The sequence below is a fragment of the Hemitrygon akajei genome, chromosome 23 (assembly GCF_048418815.1).
Source record: "Hemitrygon akajei chromosome 23, sHemAka1.3, whole genome shotgun sequence".
Lineage (NCBI taxonomy): Eukaryota > Metazoa > Chordata > Chondrichthyes > Myliobatiformes > Dasyatidae > Hemitrygon > Hemitrygon akajei.
In genome coordinates, this window is record NC_133146.1 from 12,963,040 (window position 1) to 12,980,921 (window position 17,882).

General features: G+C 44.4%; 1 protein-coding gene across 1 annotated transcript in view; it reads left to right on the top strand.

Moving 5' to 3' along the window:
- The window catches only part of armh3 (armadillo like helical domain containing 3), a 187,180-nt gene extending 170,444 nt beyond the window's left edge, over positions 1 to 16,736 (top strand). Inside the window, exons 25-26 of the mRNA XM_073026947.1 lie at positions 10,343 to 10,459; positions 15,800 to 16,736. Coding sequence (XP_072883048.1) covers positions 10,343 to 10,459; positions 15,800 to 15,892 — 210 coding nt within the window. The 3' untranslated portion in view covers positions 15,893 to 16,736. The remainder of the gene's footprint in view (positions 1 to 10,342; positions 10,460 to 15,799) is intronic.
- The last annotated feature ends 1,146 nt before the right edge of the window (positions 16,737 to 17,882 follow it).

Consider the following 17,882-nt stretch of genomic DNA (forward strand, 5'->3'; position numbering starts at 1 on the left):
ATACCTCATTCTCTTATGCTCCAGGGAATAAAGTCCTAACCTATTCAATGCTTCTTTATAACTCAGATCCTCAAGTCCTGGCACCATCCTTGTAAACTTTCTCTACACTCTTTCAATCTATTCAAAGTACATTTATTTATTCTCAAACTGTATAAATTATACAACCTTGATTTGTCTGCTAACAAGGCAGCCACAACTAAAGAAACCCAAAAGAATCCAATTTTAAGAAGAACCCAGATACAAGGAGAGAGAAAAAAAAATCAAATCATGCAGAAAATAAAAGCAAGCAACAGCTTTCAGAACCAAATGTAGTCCATAGACCTGGAGCCCAGAGCAGCTGGATTAGGCCCACAGCCTCGGTCTCAGTTCATCACACGTCAGGGTCAATCGCCACAAAGCTCGCAGATAGGGAGTGTGTAGCAGCAGAGCAGTCTGACAGCCTCAGCACCGCGGAGAGACGAGTAAACATTGCGGAAGAGCAAGCGGAATCAGCCTGATCCTCACCTCTGGTCCCGACACCCTGCCTTATCAATCGTTCCAAATCGGCTCGGCACTTGAATCAATCCGACCTGGCTCCCAGTTTAGGTGGACAGGCTCAGGAATTCCCCTCCGATTTGCTTGCTCCAACTCCATCTCTGACTCCGCCTCTATCTTGGACAGGACTTTCTTTTTAAATATTGGAGTGTTGCTTGACCAAATATCTGATGAAGGCATAGCATGATACAAGGTGAAAACTGATGGTTAGATCAGGATAACCTCTGATGGAGGGAGAGCAGAACATGGGAGGCAAACCAGATATGTCTTGAAAAATACACTTACCTCTCACCTATCAGCTTCCTTATTCAAAACATCGTTCTCTGCAACTTTAGCCATCTCCAAAGGAATCCTATATCTTTGCCTTCCCTCCTCCCCAATTTCCACAGGGATAACTCCATCTGTGATTTCCTTGCCCATTTGTTCCTCCACGCTAATCTCCCTCCCAACACTTATTCCTTCAAACAGCCGAAGTGCTACACCTAGCCATTCACCTCCTCCCTTACCTCCATTCAGGGCCCCAACCAGTCCTTCCAGGTGAGGCAACATTTCACCTGCGAATCTGCTGGGGTTGTCTGTTGTACCTGTTGCTGTTGATGCAGTCTCCTCTGCATTGGTGAGTCCTATCCTAAATTGGGGGACCACAACGTCAGGCAGCTCTGCTCCATCTGCCGAGAGCGGATCTTCCTGGTGGCCAAACATCTTTATTCTGATTCTCCTTCCCTATCCGACATGTCTGTCCATGCCATCCTCTTGTGCCACAATGAGACCACCCTCACAGTGAAGGAGCAACACCCTACATTCCATCGGAGTACCCTCCAACCTGACGGCATGAATATCGATTTCTCCTTCCGGTTGAAAAAAAAATTCCCTCCCTCTCCCCCTTCTTCTATTCCCCATTCTGACCTCTTACCTCTTCTCATCTGCCTGTCACCTTCCCCTGATGTCCCTCCTCCTTCCCTTTCTCCTTTGGTCCACTCTCCTCTCCTATGAGATTCCTTCGTTTCCAGCCCTTTACCTTTCCCACCCACCTGGCTTCGCCTACCACCTTTTAGCTATCCTCGTTCCCCTCCCCCCACTTTTTATTCCGGTGTCTTCCCCCTCCCTTTCTAGTCCTGTTGAAGGGCCTCAGCCCCGAACTTTTGACTTTATTTATTTCTATTGATGCTGCCTGGCCTGATTTCCCACAGCATTGTGTGTGTGTTGCTTTGGAATTCCAGCATCTGCAGAATCTCTCATGTTTATGTATCGGAAAAATCATGTTTCGGGGTAACTGAGTTGTATGAAAGCTGCTGATAAGCTGAGGCAGCATGCAGATCTGCAGTGACAACTCATCAAAGCCAAAGTCAAAATAAAATTTATTATCAAAGTACGTATATGTACCTTGAGATTTCATTCTCTTCCACACATTTAGAGGGAAGGAAAAGAAATGCAATAGAATTTATGAAAAACTATACATAAACAGAGACTGACAACCAAAGTGCAAATGAAGACAAATAGTGTAAATTTTAAAAAAAACTGAGAACATGAGTTGTAAAGAGTCCTTGAAAGTGGGTCTGCAGGTCGTAGAATCAACTCAGAGTTGTGAGTGCAGTTATCCACGCAGGCTCAGGAGCCTGATGGTTGTAGGATAATAACTGTTGCTGAATATTGTGGTGTGGGACCTCAGGCTCCTGCAGGAGTACAGTGTTTGAATGAGAAAGCTTCTCTTTGTGATGCAGCCTCCACTTTCAACATGAACTGAAGATTGCGCCGTACTCTGAAAATGGCTGTCCATGTCCCCTTACCTGCCAGCTTGTACTTCTCCCCCTCCCTTTCCGGTCCCGACTAAAGGGTCTCAGCCCAAACAACAACTTTTCGTTTCCCACCATAGATGTTGCTTGGCCTTTTGAGCTCTTCACCCAGCACAGCTGGCTCGTAACTACCCTCCTAAGAGGTCGAGTAAGCCAGAAAGCTCGGGGGACAACTTTAGGAATGAGCATTGCTTTGAACGAATTAAAGATTGCTTTCAATAAATTAAAGAAGATTAAAAACCAAGTGTAAGTTGACTCTTTGCTGTTAATTCTTCAATGGAAGTTCAATCCCTGAGACTTGAATTTGGCACACTTCCAGGCAATAAGTCGCAAATGAAAGAGATCATTTTGAAATTCTGCCATTTACTCTCTTGAGGTATCTTGGCTGAGGAATGAGTCAATTCCACCCATTAACATTAATGATCTTCACCCAGATCCATTTATAAGAAAATAAATCGGCAGGATTATCACAGAAGCAATTAGGATTATACATCCGGCATTTAAAGTAAAGTGACTGATACTCTTTAAAGCACTGTGGCTAAGAGGGACTCGGCACAAATATTGCCGTCTCTGAGCACTGCAGGTTTAGCATTTGTCATCCATTGAGCAGCAGCTAGATTAGTTTAAGGTTTTCACTCTCTTTTCTGAAGCTTGAGCGTGGAGCCCAGGCAGATGATCACAGCTCAGCACTGATGGGGAGTGACTTGTTAACTGTGTGTCCTCTTAAATGGCAACCTACGAGAAAGACTTGTGGTTCTACAGGACACTCCAAGTCCCTCACATCCAATGAATTGTTTTGAAAATGCAATTACCATTGCAATGAAGGGTTTATTGATTTATTTGGTCCATCACCGGCAAGTCAACCATTCTTTACCCAGCCTTTGTTCACCTATGAACTTAGAATTAAAATCAGCTTTGTTATCACTGACATACTGTATGTTATGAAATTTGTTGTTTTGTAGCAGCAGTACGGTGCAATACATAACAAGATTAATATAAAAAATAAATAAGTTATACAAAAAGGGAATAAAATAGGAACAGCCATTTCCCCTCCCGCACCAGATTTCTGAATGGCCCATGAACACCAGGTCACTATTTTGCTCTCTTTTTGTGCTTTTGAGGACCCCCGCAACACAGGACAGGTGCTCTTCTCAGGGGGGAGGTACAGGACCCTTAAGGTCCACACTCAATGTTTTAGGAACAGTTTCTTGCCCTCCGCCATCAGATTTCCGAATGGTCCATGAATACTACCTCATTGTTTTTGCTGTCTTTTTGCACTGCTCAGCCTTAATGTATTTTTAGTATATTTTATGTATTGCACTGTACTGCTGTCACAACACATTTCATGACATATGTCAGTGATAATAAACCGGATTCTGTTTCTGATTCACCTTGGCCTTTTCTTCACGTTAAGATCCCATTAGTTACAGTTTGCCAGCCTGACGCCAACTCTCTTTTTTTCTGTCAGTCAGTTAATCCTGTATCCATGCATTAACACCAACTCTGACCTTGTGCAATAGTTTCCTATCTGGATTCTTGTCAGCTCTCTTAATACCTCTTTATGTGACTTAGCGTCAAACTTCATTTAATAATGCCCCTCTGAAACATCCTGGGGTACTTCTGTTGATTGAGGTTGAGGTGTTATATAAATTTGTATTTTTGTAAATAATTTGAATCGTTTTATGGAATCATATTTTCACCTTCTTGATAGTTTTGCGCCTGACACAACGATATTTCTAAACATCTTAGGTAACTGTGCTTCAGGGGAGCTGAAGATGGCTCTAATTACTGAGCTCCCTGGACAGCGCGCTGCGCATTATGGGACTGTACTCAGCAGTCTTGTTAGCAGCTCGTTATTTTCCTAAAGCGGTGAAGTTGAAGCCAAGGCAGGCCGACGGGCAGTCAGTTTTGTTATCAACCAAGCGAGCCGCTAGCCACCCCTCCCCCTTCACCGTATCCAGGAGCTTTGCAGAGACCGCTGTTGATACTAAGTCTATAAGGCATTGGAGCTGAGTTAATGGAAAATAATGGGATCTGACAGGCTTTCTTGACATGTGCACATGCAATTATTATTGATTCTTTCCTTGTGTTTAAAAAAAAAAATTTCTGTAGAACATCCCACGGTTGCTGTGTCGGAAATGCAGCATTACCCCTGTGAACGGCAGGCTCCCACTAACAGACAAGTAATCATGACCAATGGTCATCTCGATGATGATAGCTAGAAGAAGCTTCTGCATTAAAAAACATCTGAGAAAAGATGGGGTCTCAGTTTAATGTGTTATCTGATGAGGTGCACCTTCCACAATGAGGTACAACCTCAGTCCTGTTCCGGTGCTGCATAAGCTACTCAGATCCCTGTTGTAAGACAGCTTAAGAGCATTCAGGACTGTAAGCTGTTGTGAAAACCAGCAACTTTGCTCTTCCTTCAAAGCTCGGTCCCAGGTCAACATATCGCTCAATCCCATCTCATCCCAGCAAAACACCTCAGAGGCGTAAATTCTTGGATGTATTCAGCATCCTGTCCTGATGCATTTTGTCAAAATTTCATTCTTTGAGATTCCAATTTTATCACTACTTTGCTTAATCCTTTAAAACTCTTTGTTTATACCTTTGATCAATTCACAGGATATAGTTTTCACTTATTGACCATCCCTAACTGCCCTAAATTCTGAATTGCCATGTGTGATGACATCCTGGTCTGGGATGGTGATGATGTCACAGGGGAGGTATCTGAAAGGGATCTTGATGAGTGATGTCACAGAGCAGAAGGGACATTGCCAAAATAGTTGTTCCTAAACTGCTCCACAGTGTAGATTTAAAGCATAAAACTATGGCCTGATGAAAATCTTCTGTGCTTTTATTTGGGACATGTCATATTCTTAACGGTTCTTGTGTTCCTGTAGTATGTGATACAATTCATGCCCCTTTCAGAACTCACATTGCAGGCACAATACTTGTAATAAAGTGGTGTGGCACAGTACTTTAGTGGTTAGCATAACACTACTATAGCCCCAGCTACCTGTAAGGAATTTATACATTCTCCCTGTGACTGTGTGGGTTTCCTCTGAGAGCATTCCCATATTCCAATTGGTCACATAGGTGTAATTGGGCAGCACGGACTCTTTGGGCCAGAAGGGCTTGTTTCCGTGCGGCATCTCTAAATAAAAACAAAACAAAAACTTAGCCTTATAATTGTAATAAACTTAGAATAAAGTGGAATATTCAGTGGAGGATTTTATATTGTTTGTTTTTAATAAAGGTTCTCAGATCTAAAATGTCTCTCTTTTTCTCTCACCATGAACGCTGCCATTTCTGCAGAGTGTTTCTAGAATTTCCATTTTTGTTGTATATTATTCGGGTCTGCCATTGATCTTTCCTCCATGAACTTGCTCCCACTTCTTTCTCCAACCTATAACAAGGCTCACCCTTCTCATGCTCACAACTTCCACTCCTCTGTGGTTGAATCATATCCCTCAGTCTCCTCCTCATCCATCTGCATTGCCCTGTACACAGTGTTTCCCAACCTTTATCGATGCCATGGACCAACACCATTCAGCAAGGGGTCCGTGGACCCCAGGTTCACTCATTTCTCTCCAAAAAGAATTTGTGTACAAACATTGAATGTACCTAGCATCTTTATCCCAAACTATCTCCCATCTTCTGTCTTGCACTTTGGAGAGATTATAATTTTGTCTCTGGTTTTGTAACTTTACGGTTAACTAGCTAATACATGTCAATACAGGTGCAATGAAAAAGTTGCTTGTAGCAACATCAACGACTTATGGCATCACATCAACAGCATTCACAAAAATAAACAAATTATACACAATTTTTATAAGAAATAACACAATTAGAATAAAAATACAACATCTATTTTAATGCAGAGTGGTCATGGTGGTAAACTCTTGTGATTATGGTTTTGCCAGTTGGTTCAAGAACCAAATAGGTGGTGTGAGGCTTCAGGCTTCGGTACCTCCTATCCAATGGGGCTGCAGAAAGATGGCATGGTCCAGGTGGTGGGGATATTTGATGATGGATGTTGCCATCTTGAGGCAGTGCCTCCTGTCGATACTACCAGTGGAGGGGAGGGATATACAGTACCCATGATGTATTAGGCAGTCCATTACTCTTTGCAACTCTGTCCATTTGAGTTACCATACTAGGCTATGATACAATCAGTCAGGAGATTTTCAGCAGTACATCTGTGGAAGTTTGTTCGAGTGTTAAGCCACTAGTTGGTTTGTTTAATCTGGACAAATTTTGAAGGGCATGTGCTTAAGGGGAAGTCGTACAAGCACTAATGAGCAAGGATTGAAGAGTGCACGAAATGGGGGAGTTGGTAGATTAGGAGGAGGCTCAGTCACTGGCTTGGACATGGAGATACAAGAGACTGCAGATGCTTGAATCTGGACAGTCTGCTGGAGAAACTCAGCAGATCAGGCAGCATCTGGAGGAATTATTGATGTTTCACATTGGCATGGGTTCCTGCTGATTTCCTTCCACAACTATCTCTAATCTTCACACTTCCCTCCCCCCAATCTCACTCCAGTTGTCTCCCAAAATATTTCCTCTCCCATCTACCCTCTACCCACTCTTCCCTCGCCCTCTCTCTCTCACCCTTGCCCTCACTCCCTTTCCCCTTCACCCACCTCTCTTCCTCCCCTTAACCTTCTGAACCTCCTCCATCCTCCCCTTTCCTCTTCAACTCCTCCCTTCCTCACTCCCACACTAACTCACTTTCTCTCTCTATCTATTTGTCTGCCTATTATCCACAGGGCACTGCCTCCCAACTCTATTATCATGTTCATTTCTGTCCCATCAATATATAAAGGATGTGGAAACTTTAGAGAAGGTGTAGAGGAGATTTACCAGGACTCTGCCTGGCTTAGAGAGCATTTCAATAGACAATAGACAGTAGGTGCAGGAGTAGGCCATTCGGCCCTTCAGCCAGCACCACCATTCACTGTGATCATGGCTGATCATACACAATCAGTACCCCGTTCCTGCCCTCTCCCCATATCCCTTGACCCCACTATCTATAAGAGCTCTATCTAACTCTCTCTTGAAAGCATCCAGAGACTTGGCCTCCACTGCCTTCTGGGGCAGAGCATTCCACATATCCACCACTCTCTGGGTGAAAAAGTTTTTCTGCATCTCTGTTCTAAATGGCCTACCCCTTATTCTTAAACTGTGGCCTCTAGTTCTGGACTCACCCATCAGCGGGAACATGCTTCCTGCCTCCAACGTGTCCAATCCCTTAATAATCATATATGTTTCAATCAGATCCCCTCTCATCCTTCTAAATTCCAGTGTATACAAGCCCAGTCGCTCCAATCTTTCAACATATGACAGTCCCGCCATTCCGGGAATTAACCTTGTGAACCTACGCTGCACTCCCTCAATAGCAAGAATGTCCTTCCTCAAATTTGGAGACCAAAACTGCACACAATACTCCAGGTGGGGTCTCACCAGGGCCCTGTACAGCTGCAGAAGGACCTCTTTATTCCTATACTCAATTCCTCTTGTTATAAAAGCCAGCATGCCATTAGCTTTCTTCACTGCCTGCTGTACCTGCATGCTTGCTTTCATTGACTGATGTACAAGAACACCTAGATCTCATTGTACTTCCCCTTTTCCTAACTTGACTCCATGAGCGTAGGCTGAGTGAATTAAGGCATTGCTCTTTGGAGTGAAGGGGGATCAGATATGACTTGATGTAGGTGCATAAGATGATAAAAGGCATAGTGGTAATGGTAAATACTGAAGGATATAATTTTAAGGTGAATGGAGGAAAGTTTAGGGAAGGTATCAAAGACAAGTTATTTTTTACACAATGTGGCGGGTGCCTGGAACAGACTGCTGGAAGTGGTGGTAGAGACAGTTACATTAGAAACATTTAAGAGACTCATAGATAGGCACATACGAAAGAAAAATGGAGGGCTATGTAGGAGGGAAGATTTAGATTGATCTTAGAGTAGGTTAAAAGGTCAGCACAACATTGTGGGCTGAAGAGCCTGTACTGTGCTTTACTATTCTATGTTCTATGTTCCTCCGCCACCCCTTCCTACCTGGCTCAACATGTCTGTCGTCTGTTTCCCCCCTCAGTCCATCTATCACTTCCTATTTCACCATTCTCCCTTCTCTTTATACCAGCCATCTCCCCTCTCCGCTTTCAATCCTGATGCAGGATTTCAACCTAAAGCATCAACAGTTCCTTTCCTCCCGCAGATGTTGCTCAGCCCACTGAGTTCCTCCGGCTGATAGATTGCTTCACTAGCTTGGATATGTTGTTCCAAATGGCCTATTTCTATATTGCAATTTGAACATACATCATAAAACTCAAAATCATTAAACAAATTAACAATTTGGAAGAGCGGACCAAGTGTAGCGTATCTAAGTTTATTGATGACACTAAATAGAGCAGAAAAACAAATTGTGCAGAGTCTGCAGAGAAATATAGATAGATTAAGTCTGCAGAGAGATATAGATAGGTTAAGTGATTTCATTTCAGAGCTCCTGTCCTGGACCCAGCATGGTAGCATCTCTACTTCCTTAGGATCTTGCGAAGATGTGGTAGAGCATCTAATACTTCGACAAACTTCTATAGATGTGTGATGGAGAGTATATTGACTGGTTGCATCACAGCCTGGTGTGGAAACCCCAATGCCCTTGAATGGAAAATGCTACAAAAAGTAGTGGATGCAGCCCAATCCATTGTGGGTAACACCCTCCCACAGTTGAGCATACCTACATGGTGCACTGTCACAGCATCCATCATTAGGGACCCCCACCACCCAGGCCATGCTCTCTTCCCATTGCTGCCATCAGGAAGAAGGTACAGGAGCCTCAGGACTCACAACCAGGTCCGGAAACAGTTATTATCCCTCAACCGTCAGGCTCCTGAACCAAAGGGGTTAACTTCACTCACCCCATCACTGAACTGTTCCCACACCTATGGACTCACTTTCAAGGACTCTTCATCTCATGTTCGCAATATTTATTGCTTGCTAGTTTATTTGGTTGCTGGTTTTGTATTTGTATAGTTTGTTGTCTTTTGCACATTGGTTGTTTGTCTGTCTTGGGTGTAGTCTTGCACTGATTCTGTTATGGTTCCTGGATTTACTGAGTATGCCTGCAAGAAAATGGTTCTCAGGGTTGTGTAACTAGAGGATGTAGCTATACTTCGATGGTAAATTTACTTTGAACTTTGAGTTGGCAAGGGTTTGACAGAGTACAATGTTGGTAAATGTGAGGCCATCCACTTTGGAAGGAAAATCTATTTAATTATTATTTATTAATGCTTTTTATTGTTAAAATGGTGACAGGATGCAGCATGCTGCTGTGCAGAGTACTTGTGCATGGTTTGTCCGTGCGCGATGGGTTATAAAGAAGGCAAATGAAATGTTGGCCATCATTGGTCTAGGAATTGAATTTAAGAGCAGGAAGGATATCCTGCAGCTGTGAAAGGGTATTGGTGAGGCTACAGCTGGAGTACTGCGTGCACTTCTGGCCTCCTTACTTGAGGAAGGATATACTGGCTTTGGACGTGGTGCAGAGGAGGTTTACCAGGTTGATTCCAGAGATGTGAGGTAGGGGGAAGATAGAGACAGGGAAATTGTTTCCAGTGGTAAGTGAGACTAGAACTAGAGGGCATAGCCTCAAGATTCAAGAGAAATAGGTTTAGGCTGGAGATGAATGGGAACTGCTTTTCCCAGAAAGTTGTGAATCTGTGGAATTCTCTGTCCAGTGAAGCAATAGAGACTATGTCATTAAATATATTTAAAACATGGTTAGGGTTTTGCATAACAGGGTTATGGGGAAAAAGGCAGATGGATGGAGCTGAGTCCACGTCTAGATCCTGATATTATAGAAAGGCGAAGAAGGCTCGGTGGGCCAAATGGTCGATTCCTGCTCTTTATGTTCTACCTTCTTAAAATGCAACCATGTTAACCTTGCTTCTGTCTCCTCCGTGCCTTGCTGGGGTCTGTGTGTAATGTGTGTGCCCTTCTCTCCAGGTGCTGGAGGTGGTGCGCTCTAACTATGACACACTGACCCTGAAGCTGCAGGACGGCTTGGACCAGTACGAGCGCTATTCGGAGCAGCCCAGAGAAGCAGCTTTCTTCAAGGAGTTGGTAAGTGAGGAACCCACAAGGAGCCGCCAGGGCACAGCGGAAACACCTTGCTTGTCTGCTATCCTTTGAGATTCAGATTGAGATTTATTTCTGAATATGTACATGAAACATGCAGTGAAATTTGCTGCCATTTGCCTTAATGACCAACACAACCCAAGGATATGCTGGGGGCAGTCTGCAAGTGTTGTTCCACATTCCAGCACCACCATAGCATGCCCACGATATTCAGCAGAACACAGAACACAGCAACCAAAAAAAATGCAACAGCAAGAGAAGTCCCTTTCCTCCCTCCCAACCAGCCACACACACAGTCCACTAGGCCCAGGCCAAACCACCTTTGGCCTCTGGCTTCCAGTCTGCAGCGGGCTTGTAGACCCTTTCCAGATATCAGAAGCTCTCAAGCCAAGGAAGTAGAGAAGTATTGACAGAAGCTTCAATATAAATTAATTGTACTTAATAAGCAACTCGATAACGACTGAGTGATCTGTGTTAATAATGTTTGTTGAGGGGTGAATTAGTTAGTTAGTTGAGGGGAGAAGTCCAGGAACTACCCTATTCTTAATTGAAGCAATCCCATGTTACAAGTTCTATGCTAGTTCTTTGTTCTATAGAGCTACAGTGGTGCTAGAAAGTTTGTGAACCTTCTTATTTCTGCATAAATATGACCTAAAATGTGATCAGATCAGATCTTCACATAAGTCCTAAAACCAGATAAAGAGAACCCAATTAAATAATTAGCACAAGAACATTATACTTGTTCATTTATTTATTGAGTAAAATGATCCAATTTTACATGTATTTGTTGGCAGAAGTATGTGACCCTCTGCGGTAATGCCTTCTACAAAAGTTATTTGGAGCCAGGTGTTCCAATTGATGAGATGAGGTTGGAGGTGTGGGTTGTGGAGGTGCCCTGCCTATAAAAAAGACACACAAAGTCAGGTTACTGATAGAGCCTGCTCTTCTCAAGAAAGATCTGTTTATATGTACATGTACCATGCCTCGATCAAAACAACTTAGAAGAAGAATTGTAGAAATGCATGAAGCTGGAAAAGGCTACAAAAGTATTCTAAAGACCCGAGTGTTCATTAGTCCACAGTAAGGGAAATTGTCTACAAATGGAGGAAACTCAGTACTGTTGCCACTTTCCCTAGGAATGGGCATCCTTCAAAGGTCACACCAAAATCTCAACTTGCAACGCTGAGGGAGGTGAAAAAGAACCCAAGAGTAACAGCAAAAGACCTGCAGAAATCTCTAGAACTTGCTGAAGTCTTTGTGCGTGTGTCCACTGTAAGAGAAACACTGAACAACAATAGTATTCATGGATGGACACCATAGAGGAAGCCACCGCTCTCCTAAAAGAGCATTGCTGCTTGTCTCAGGTTTGCAAAAGACCACCTGGATGTTCTACAATGCTTCTGGGACAATGTTCTGTGGACAGATGAGATAAAAGTTTAACTTTTTGGCAGTAGTGCATATTACTATGTTAGTGGAAAAAGGGCACTGCACGCCAACACCAAAACCTCAACCCAACTGTGAAGCATGGTGGAAGGAGCATCATGGTCTGGGGCTGCTTTGCTGCCTCAGGGCCTGGACAGCTTGCAATCATTGAGGGAACAATGAATTAAAAATTGTATCAAGACGTTTTACAGGAGAATGCCAAAGTAGCAGTCCATCACCTGGCTTAATAGAAGTTGGATAATGCAACAAGGCTGATCCGAAAAACAAGACTAAATCAAAAACGGAATGGTTTAAAAAGAATAAAATTCATGTTTTGGAATGGTCGAGTCAATGGTCGTGACCTTAATCCTATAGAAATGTTGTGGAAGGACCTGAAGCAAGCAGTTCATGCAAGGAAGCCCGCCAACATCCCAGAGTTGAAGCAGTTTTGTAAGGAGGAATGGCCTAAAATTCCTGCAAGCTGATGTGCAGAACTGATCAACAGTTACTAGGAACATTTGGTTGAAGTTATTGCTGTACTAGGGGGTCACACCAGTTACTGAAAGCAAAGGTTCACTTACTTTTTCCACAAATATGTGTAATATTGGATTGTTTTCCTCAATAAATAAATGAACAAGTATATTTTTGTGTTATTTATTTATCTAGTTTTACGAGTTGTGTGAAGATCTGATCACATTTTAGGTCATATTTATGCAGAAATAGAGAAAATTCTACAGGGTTCACAAACTTTCCAGCACCACTGTATGTAGGAGGAAAGGGTTAGATTGATTTTAAAGTAGGTTAAAAGGTTGGTACAACATTGTGGGCTGAAGGGCCTGTACTGTTCTATGTTCTATACTTTGCGTCCATTGGAGGGAACCGATGGAAATGTGGGTTTAATTTGCGTATAAAAGGTGGCTCCCCTGGCATTGCATCCTCAGCCAAGTCCGGCACTGGAGTGTGGGCCTCCATGTTTCTGCTCAGCTTTCTGGATTAGGGCTTGGACTCCAGGCCTTTTGATTCATAGGCACGGAGGCTGCTGAGCTGTATCCGAGGAGAAGGGACTGTAACCTCCCTCAACACGTTAGAACATTGAACAGTACAGGGCCTTTGGCCAACGACATTATACTGACATTTTAACCTACCCCAAAATCAATCTAACGCTGCCCTCCCCCTAAACCCTCCATTTTTCTTTCATCCATATGCCTACCTATGAGTCTCTTAAATGCCTGTAATATATCTACCACCACCCCTGGCAGTGCGTTCCACATACCTACCTCTCTGTGAAAAAACAGCCTACCTCTGATATCCCCTCTACACTTCCCTCCCAGCACCTTAAAATGATGCCCTCTTGTACTGGCCTTTTCCACCCTGGGAAAAAGACTCTATCTATGGCTCTTACCAGTATCATAATCAGGTTTAATATCACCGACATATGGCCTGGAATTTATTGTGTTGCAGTGGCAGTACACTGATATACACAGTAATAAAAGCTGTAAACTATAACAAGTATATATAAAAATAAATAAATAGTGCAAAAAGAGGGGAAAAAATCTGAGGAAGTGTTCATGGGTTCAATGTCCATTCAGAAATTTGTTGGTGGAGGGGAAGAAGCTGTTCCTGAAACACTGAGTGTGTGTCTTAAAGCTTTTGTACCTCCTCTTTGGCAGCAATGTCCTGGGCGATAGGGGTTCTTAAAGATAGATGCCACCTTTCTGAGGCATCACCTTTTGAAGGTGCCCTGGATGCTGGGGAGGCTAGTGTCCATAATGGCTGAGTTTACAACCTTCTGCAGCTCTTTTCAACCCTGTGCAGAGGCCCCTCCATACCAGACGGTGATGCAACCAGTTAGAGTGCTCTCCAAGGTTCTGTAGATACTTGCGAGTGCCTTTGATGACATATCAGTTCTCAAACTCCTAATGAAATATAGCCACTGTCATGACTTCTTTGTAACTGCATCAACATGTTGGGCCCGGGATAGACCCTCAGAGATGTTGACACCCAGGAACTTGAAACTGCTTACCCTTTCCACTTCTGATCCCTGGAGTGTGTTCCCTCGACTTCCCCTTCGTGAAGTCCACAATCAATTCTTTAATCTTACTGACGCTGTGCAAGGTTGTTGCTGTGACACCACTCATCCAGCTGATCTGTCTCACTCCTGTGCGCCTCCTTGTCACCATCTGAAATTCTGCCAATAATAGTTGTGTTGTCGGCAAGTTTATAGATGCCGTTTGAGCTGTGCCTAGCCACACAGTCGTGGGTGTAGAGGACGTATTTCTGATCCGCACGGTCTGTGGTCTCCCAATGCGGAAGTCAAGGACCCAGTTGCAGAGGGAGTTACAGATGCCCAGGTTTTAGAGCTTATTGATTGAGGGTATGATGTGTTGAATGCTGAGCTGTAGTCAATAAACAGCAGTCTGAAGTAACTATTACTATTGTCCAGGTGAATTAAGGCCAAGTGGAGAGCCAGTGAGATTGCATCCACTGTAAATCTATTATGCAATAGGCAAATTGCAGTGGGTCCAGCTCCTTGTTTAGGCAGGAGTTGAATCTAGCCATGACTGACTTTTCAAGGCACTTCATCACACTAGGTGTGAATGCCACTGGGCAATAGTCATTGGGGTGACTCCCCCTGCTCTGCTTGGGCACTGGTATGATTGTCACCCTTTTGAAATAGGTGGGAACCTCCGACTGTAGCAGTAAGAGATTAAAGATGAATCCCGCCATTTGGTTGGCACAGGTTTCCACAGTCCTACCAGGTCCACGATTAGGGAATGATGCCTTGTTAGGGTTCACTCTTTTGAAAGATATTCTGACATCACCTCCGAGACAGAGGTCACGGGTCGCTGGATGACACAAAGATCTGCAGATGTAGTTTTATTCTCCCTTTCAAAGCATTGAGCTCATCTGGGAGTGAAGCATCACTGCCATTCATGATGTTGGGTTTCACTTTATAGGATGTAATGACCTGTAAACCCTGCCAGAGGATTCTATCTCTCACCTCAATCAGAACTGAGAGGATTCCATCAGGATTCCAAGAAGAAGATTGCTTCTTGTACACCTCTATCAAGCACCTCTCAACGTCCTTCTCTCCAAAGAGAAAAGCACTAGCTCACTCAACCTATCTGAAGCTTCCATATTGTTGACCGTATTCCTATGAGAAATGGGAGCAGGAGCTGGTCAAATGACCCATTGTGGTGGACCTGATTTGACTTTAGCTTCATAGTTGCGCTTGTTCACCATGTTCCATGTTCTATTGGCTATTTCTTACTTTCTCCCAAGCAATGTTTAAATTCCCCACTTACGCCCCACAGTTTCTAACATTAAAAGTACAGAGTAAATGTATTATCAAAGACGGGTGCTTTTAGTGTTTCCTGATGCGACGATGAATTCAATCTATTTTCTGCTTTTACAACACACACAAGATGCTGGAGGAAATCAGCAGGCCAGGCAGCTACTGTAGAGAGGAATAAACAGTTGACGTTTCAGTCCAAAACCCTTCATCAGGACTCAGCCCGAAAAGTCAACTGTTTATTGCCCTCCGTAAATGCTGCCTGATCTGCTGAGTTTCTCCAGCATTTTATGTGTTCCTGTGGATTTGCAGCATCTGCAGAATCCCTTGTGCTTATTATTTTTGGCCTATTATTTCTTTATTTCCCAAGGATGATTCCCCAGTCTCACTGTCCAGTCTGAGCTGACAGTCTAGCAACAAACAGTCTGGTAGCGGAACTCTGGGTTGGGCAGTACCTATGCTTGCAGAAGGTGGATGGGGAAGGAATCGTCAACATTTTGGTCAAGACCCTGCGAAGGGACCTGAGTCTTGATTTCCTCAGCAGATAGTTGATACAGATTTTGGCATCTATGCCTTGTGTCTCCTGACCTGATTCTCTGTTGCTCTTGCAGGTCCGCTCCATCAGTCTTAACGTGAGGAAGAATCTTGCGGTGAACACTCTGAGCCAGGAGATCTTGCTGAAAGAATTTTCCTCCATATCCTGAGAGAGGCTCCAGCTTTCCACCCACCCGCTCCCAATGCACTGATCTCTCCATTTCCTCTCCTTTCTCCCGGTGGATTACTATACAGTACATTGATTTACTTGTGAAATGAACAATGAGGACTGACTTCCTGTGGTGCCTGTGACTGCTGGCTGTTTCGTTGGGAACTCTCCCAGATCCACCCCCATCTCCACAGCAGCGGAGAGGAGCTCAGCCTCTGTGTCACTGGCACCAGTTACTGCACCCCGGCCAGCATTCACCTCTTTCAGCTGCTTCCCTGTGAGAGTCTGCAGAGTCGCTATGTGGTCACACCAGCTGGGCACCAACTCGTAATCACACTGCTCTGGCCCGCCTTCAGTACTTGAATTCCCCTGCTACAGGCTTCCTCTCTCCAAGTCAAGGGGAAATCTGTGACTAGTCACCACAGCCTTGAAAATGCAAGGATTTCTTGGTATGTTCAGAGTTAAATGCGAGGAACGCTGGAAATACCCATTAGTTGTCTCAGTATCTGCGGAGGGAGAAATACCTCGGGCAAATGATCTTCCAATTTGAGTTAACTGTCCCATTCCTGACTTGTACCCAGCTTCTATGGAAATCAGAGTCACAGGTTTATGAGGAAGAGAGTCCCCAACCTGGGAGTACATGCCTGATAACCTGTTTAGTGATAGTTGCCCACAGCCGGCGCAGGTATGCAATGGTCTGCTGTGAGCTGGAGTGGTTTTTATCTTTAATTTTTTTCAGTGGTGATCCTTACTTACTGTGTTTCCTAGAGGTTCTGGTGGCTGCAAGACAAACAATTCAGCCTCTGTAACCCCCGCGTGATCCAAGAATAAAGAGATGTAACCTACCACCTCGCTCACACGGGAAGCCTTTTAATCCAACCTGCTGAGCATCAGAGAGACAGGGAATGGGGGTTGGAAGCAGCCGGGTGGGGGTGGGAGGAGGGGGAACACACAGCAGGATCTGAGAGTTAAACACAACAGATTTGGCAGACGCTGGAAATCTTGAGCAACACACGCGCAAAATGCTGGAGGAACTCAGCAGGTCAGGCAGCATGAGATGAAAGAGATAAAGATTACCTTTATTTGTCACACATACAACAAAACATACAGTGATTTGCATCAACGACCAGCACAGTGCAAGCGTCACCGTGCTTTTGCCACCAACATAGCGTGCCCAAAACTTACCGACCCTCATCCGTATGTCTTTCAAAAGCAGGAGGAAACCCATGTGGTTACAGGGAGAATGTACAAACTGCTTAAGAGAGTGCTGGAAATTGATATCAAATCTGTCAATGGCTGGCTCTGTAAAGCGTTTCACTAACCGCTACACTACCTGCCATCCAATTGCTGGTCAGATCATTGCGTTCAGTCACACCCCGGGCCTTCAGTGTGCGCGGAAACGACGGCCACAGCAGGAGAGCATTAGGGAAGGTGCACTCACTTCCTTGGCTGGGCAGGAGAAGCATCTCCTGCTCCCAACTGCCGTCCCCTGTAGGAGGGAAGAGAGGAGAACACGGCAGTCTGCGTCTGTTTTTACTGAAATTTACTGCAGACCCTGTGCTTTTTATTTTCCGGCAGACCCATTGAAATGGCAGCTGCAGGTGCAACTGAACAGTCAGCTACAGTGTACAGTAGCTGTATTCTTTCCTTTATGGCTTTAAAAGTTAAAGAGGAGGGTGACCCATTGAATGCCGGGATCTGTTTTTTTTCCAGACCCTGTCTGTCCTAACCCTGCACCGTGCCCACACTGGCACCGGTCGCTCATCTGTTTGGGGTGTAGCGGTGAACCACAAAGCCCAGGCCTTGGTAGCAGGAGAGACCAGTTCCAGTGGGGTTTGATCCTTTACCAGAAAGCCTGGTTTTCCCTCAGTAGCTCAGCACTACCACGGCTGTGCACTTCTTCCTGTGAGCAGTCTCGGAATAATTTTCTTTCCAAATTCATCAAGGTGGTGCACTGCTCGCCCTGTGGGCTCAGGAAGTGCCAGGTGCTC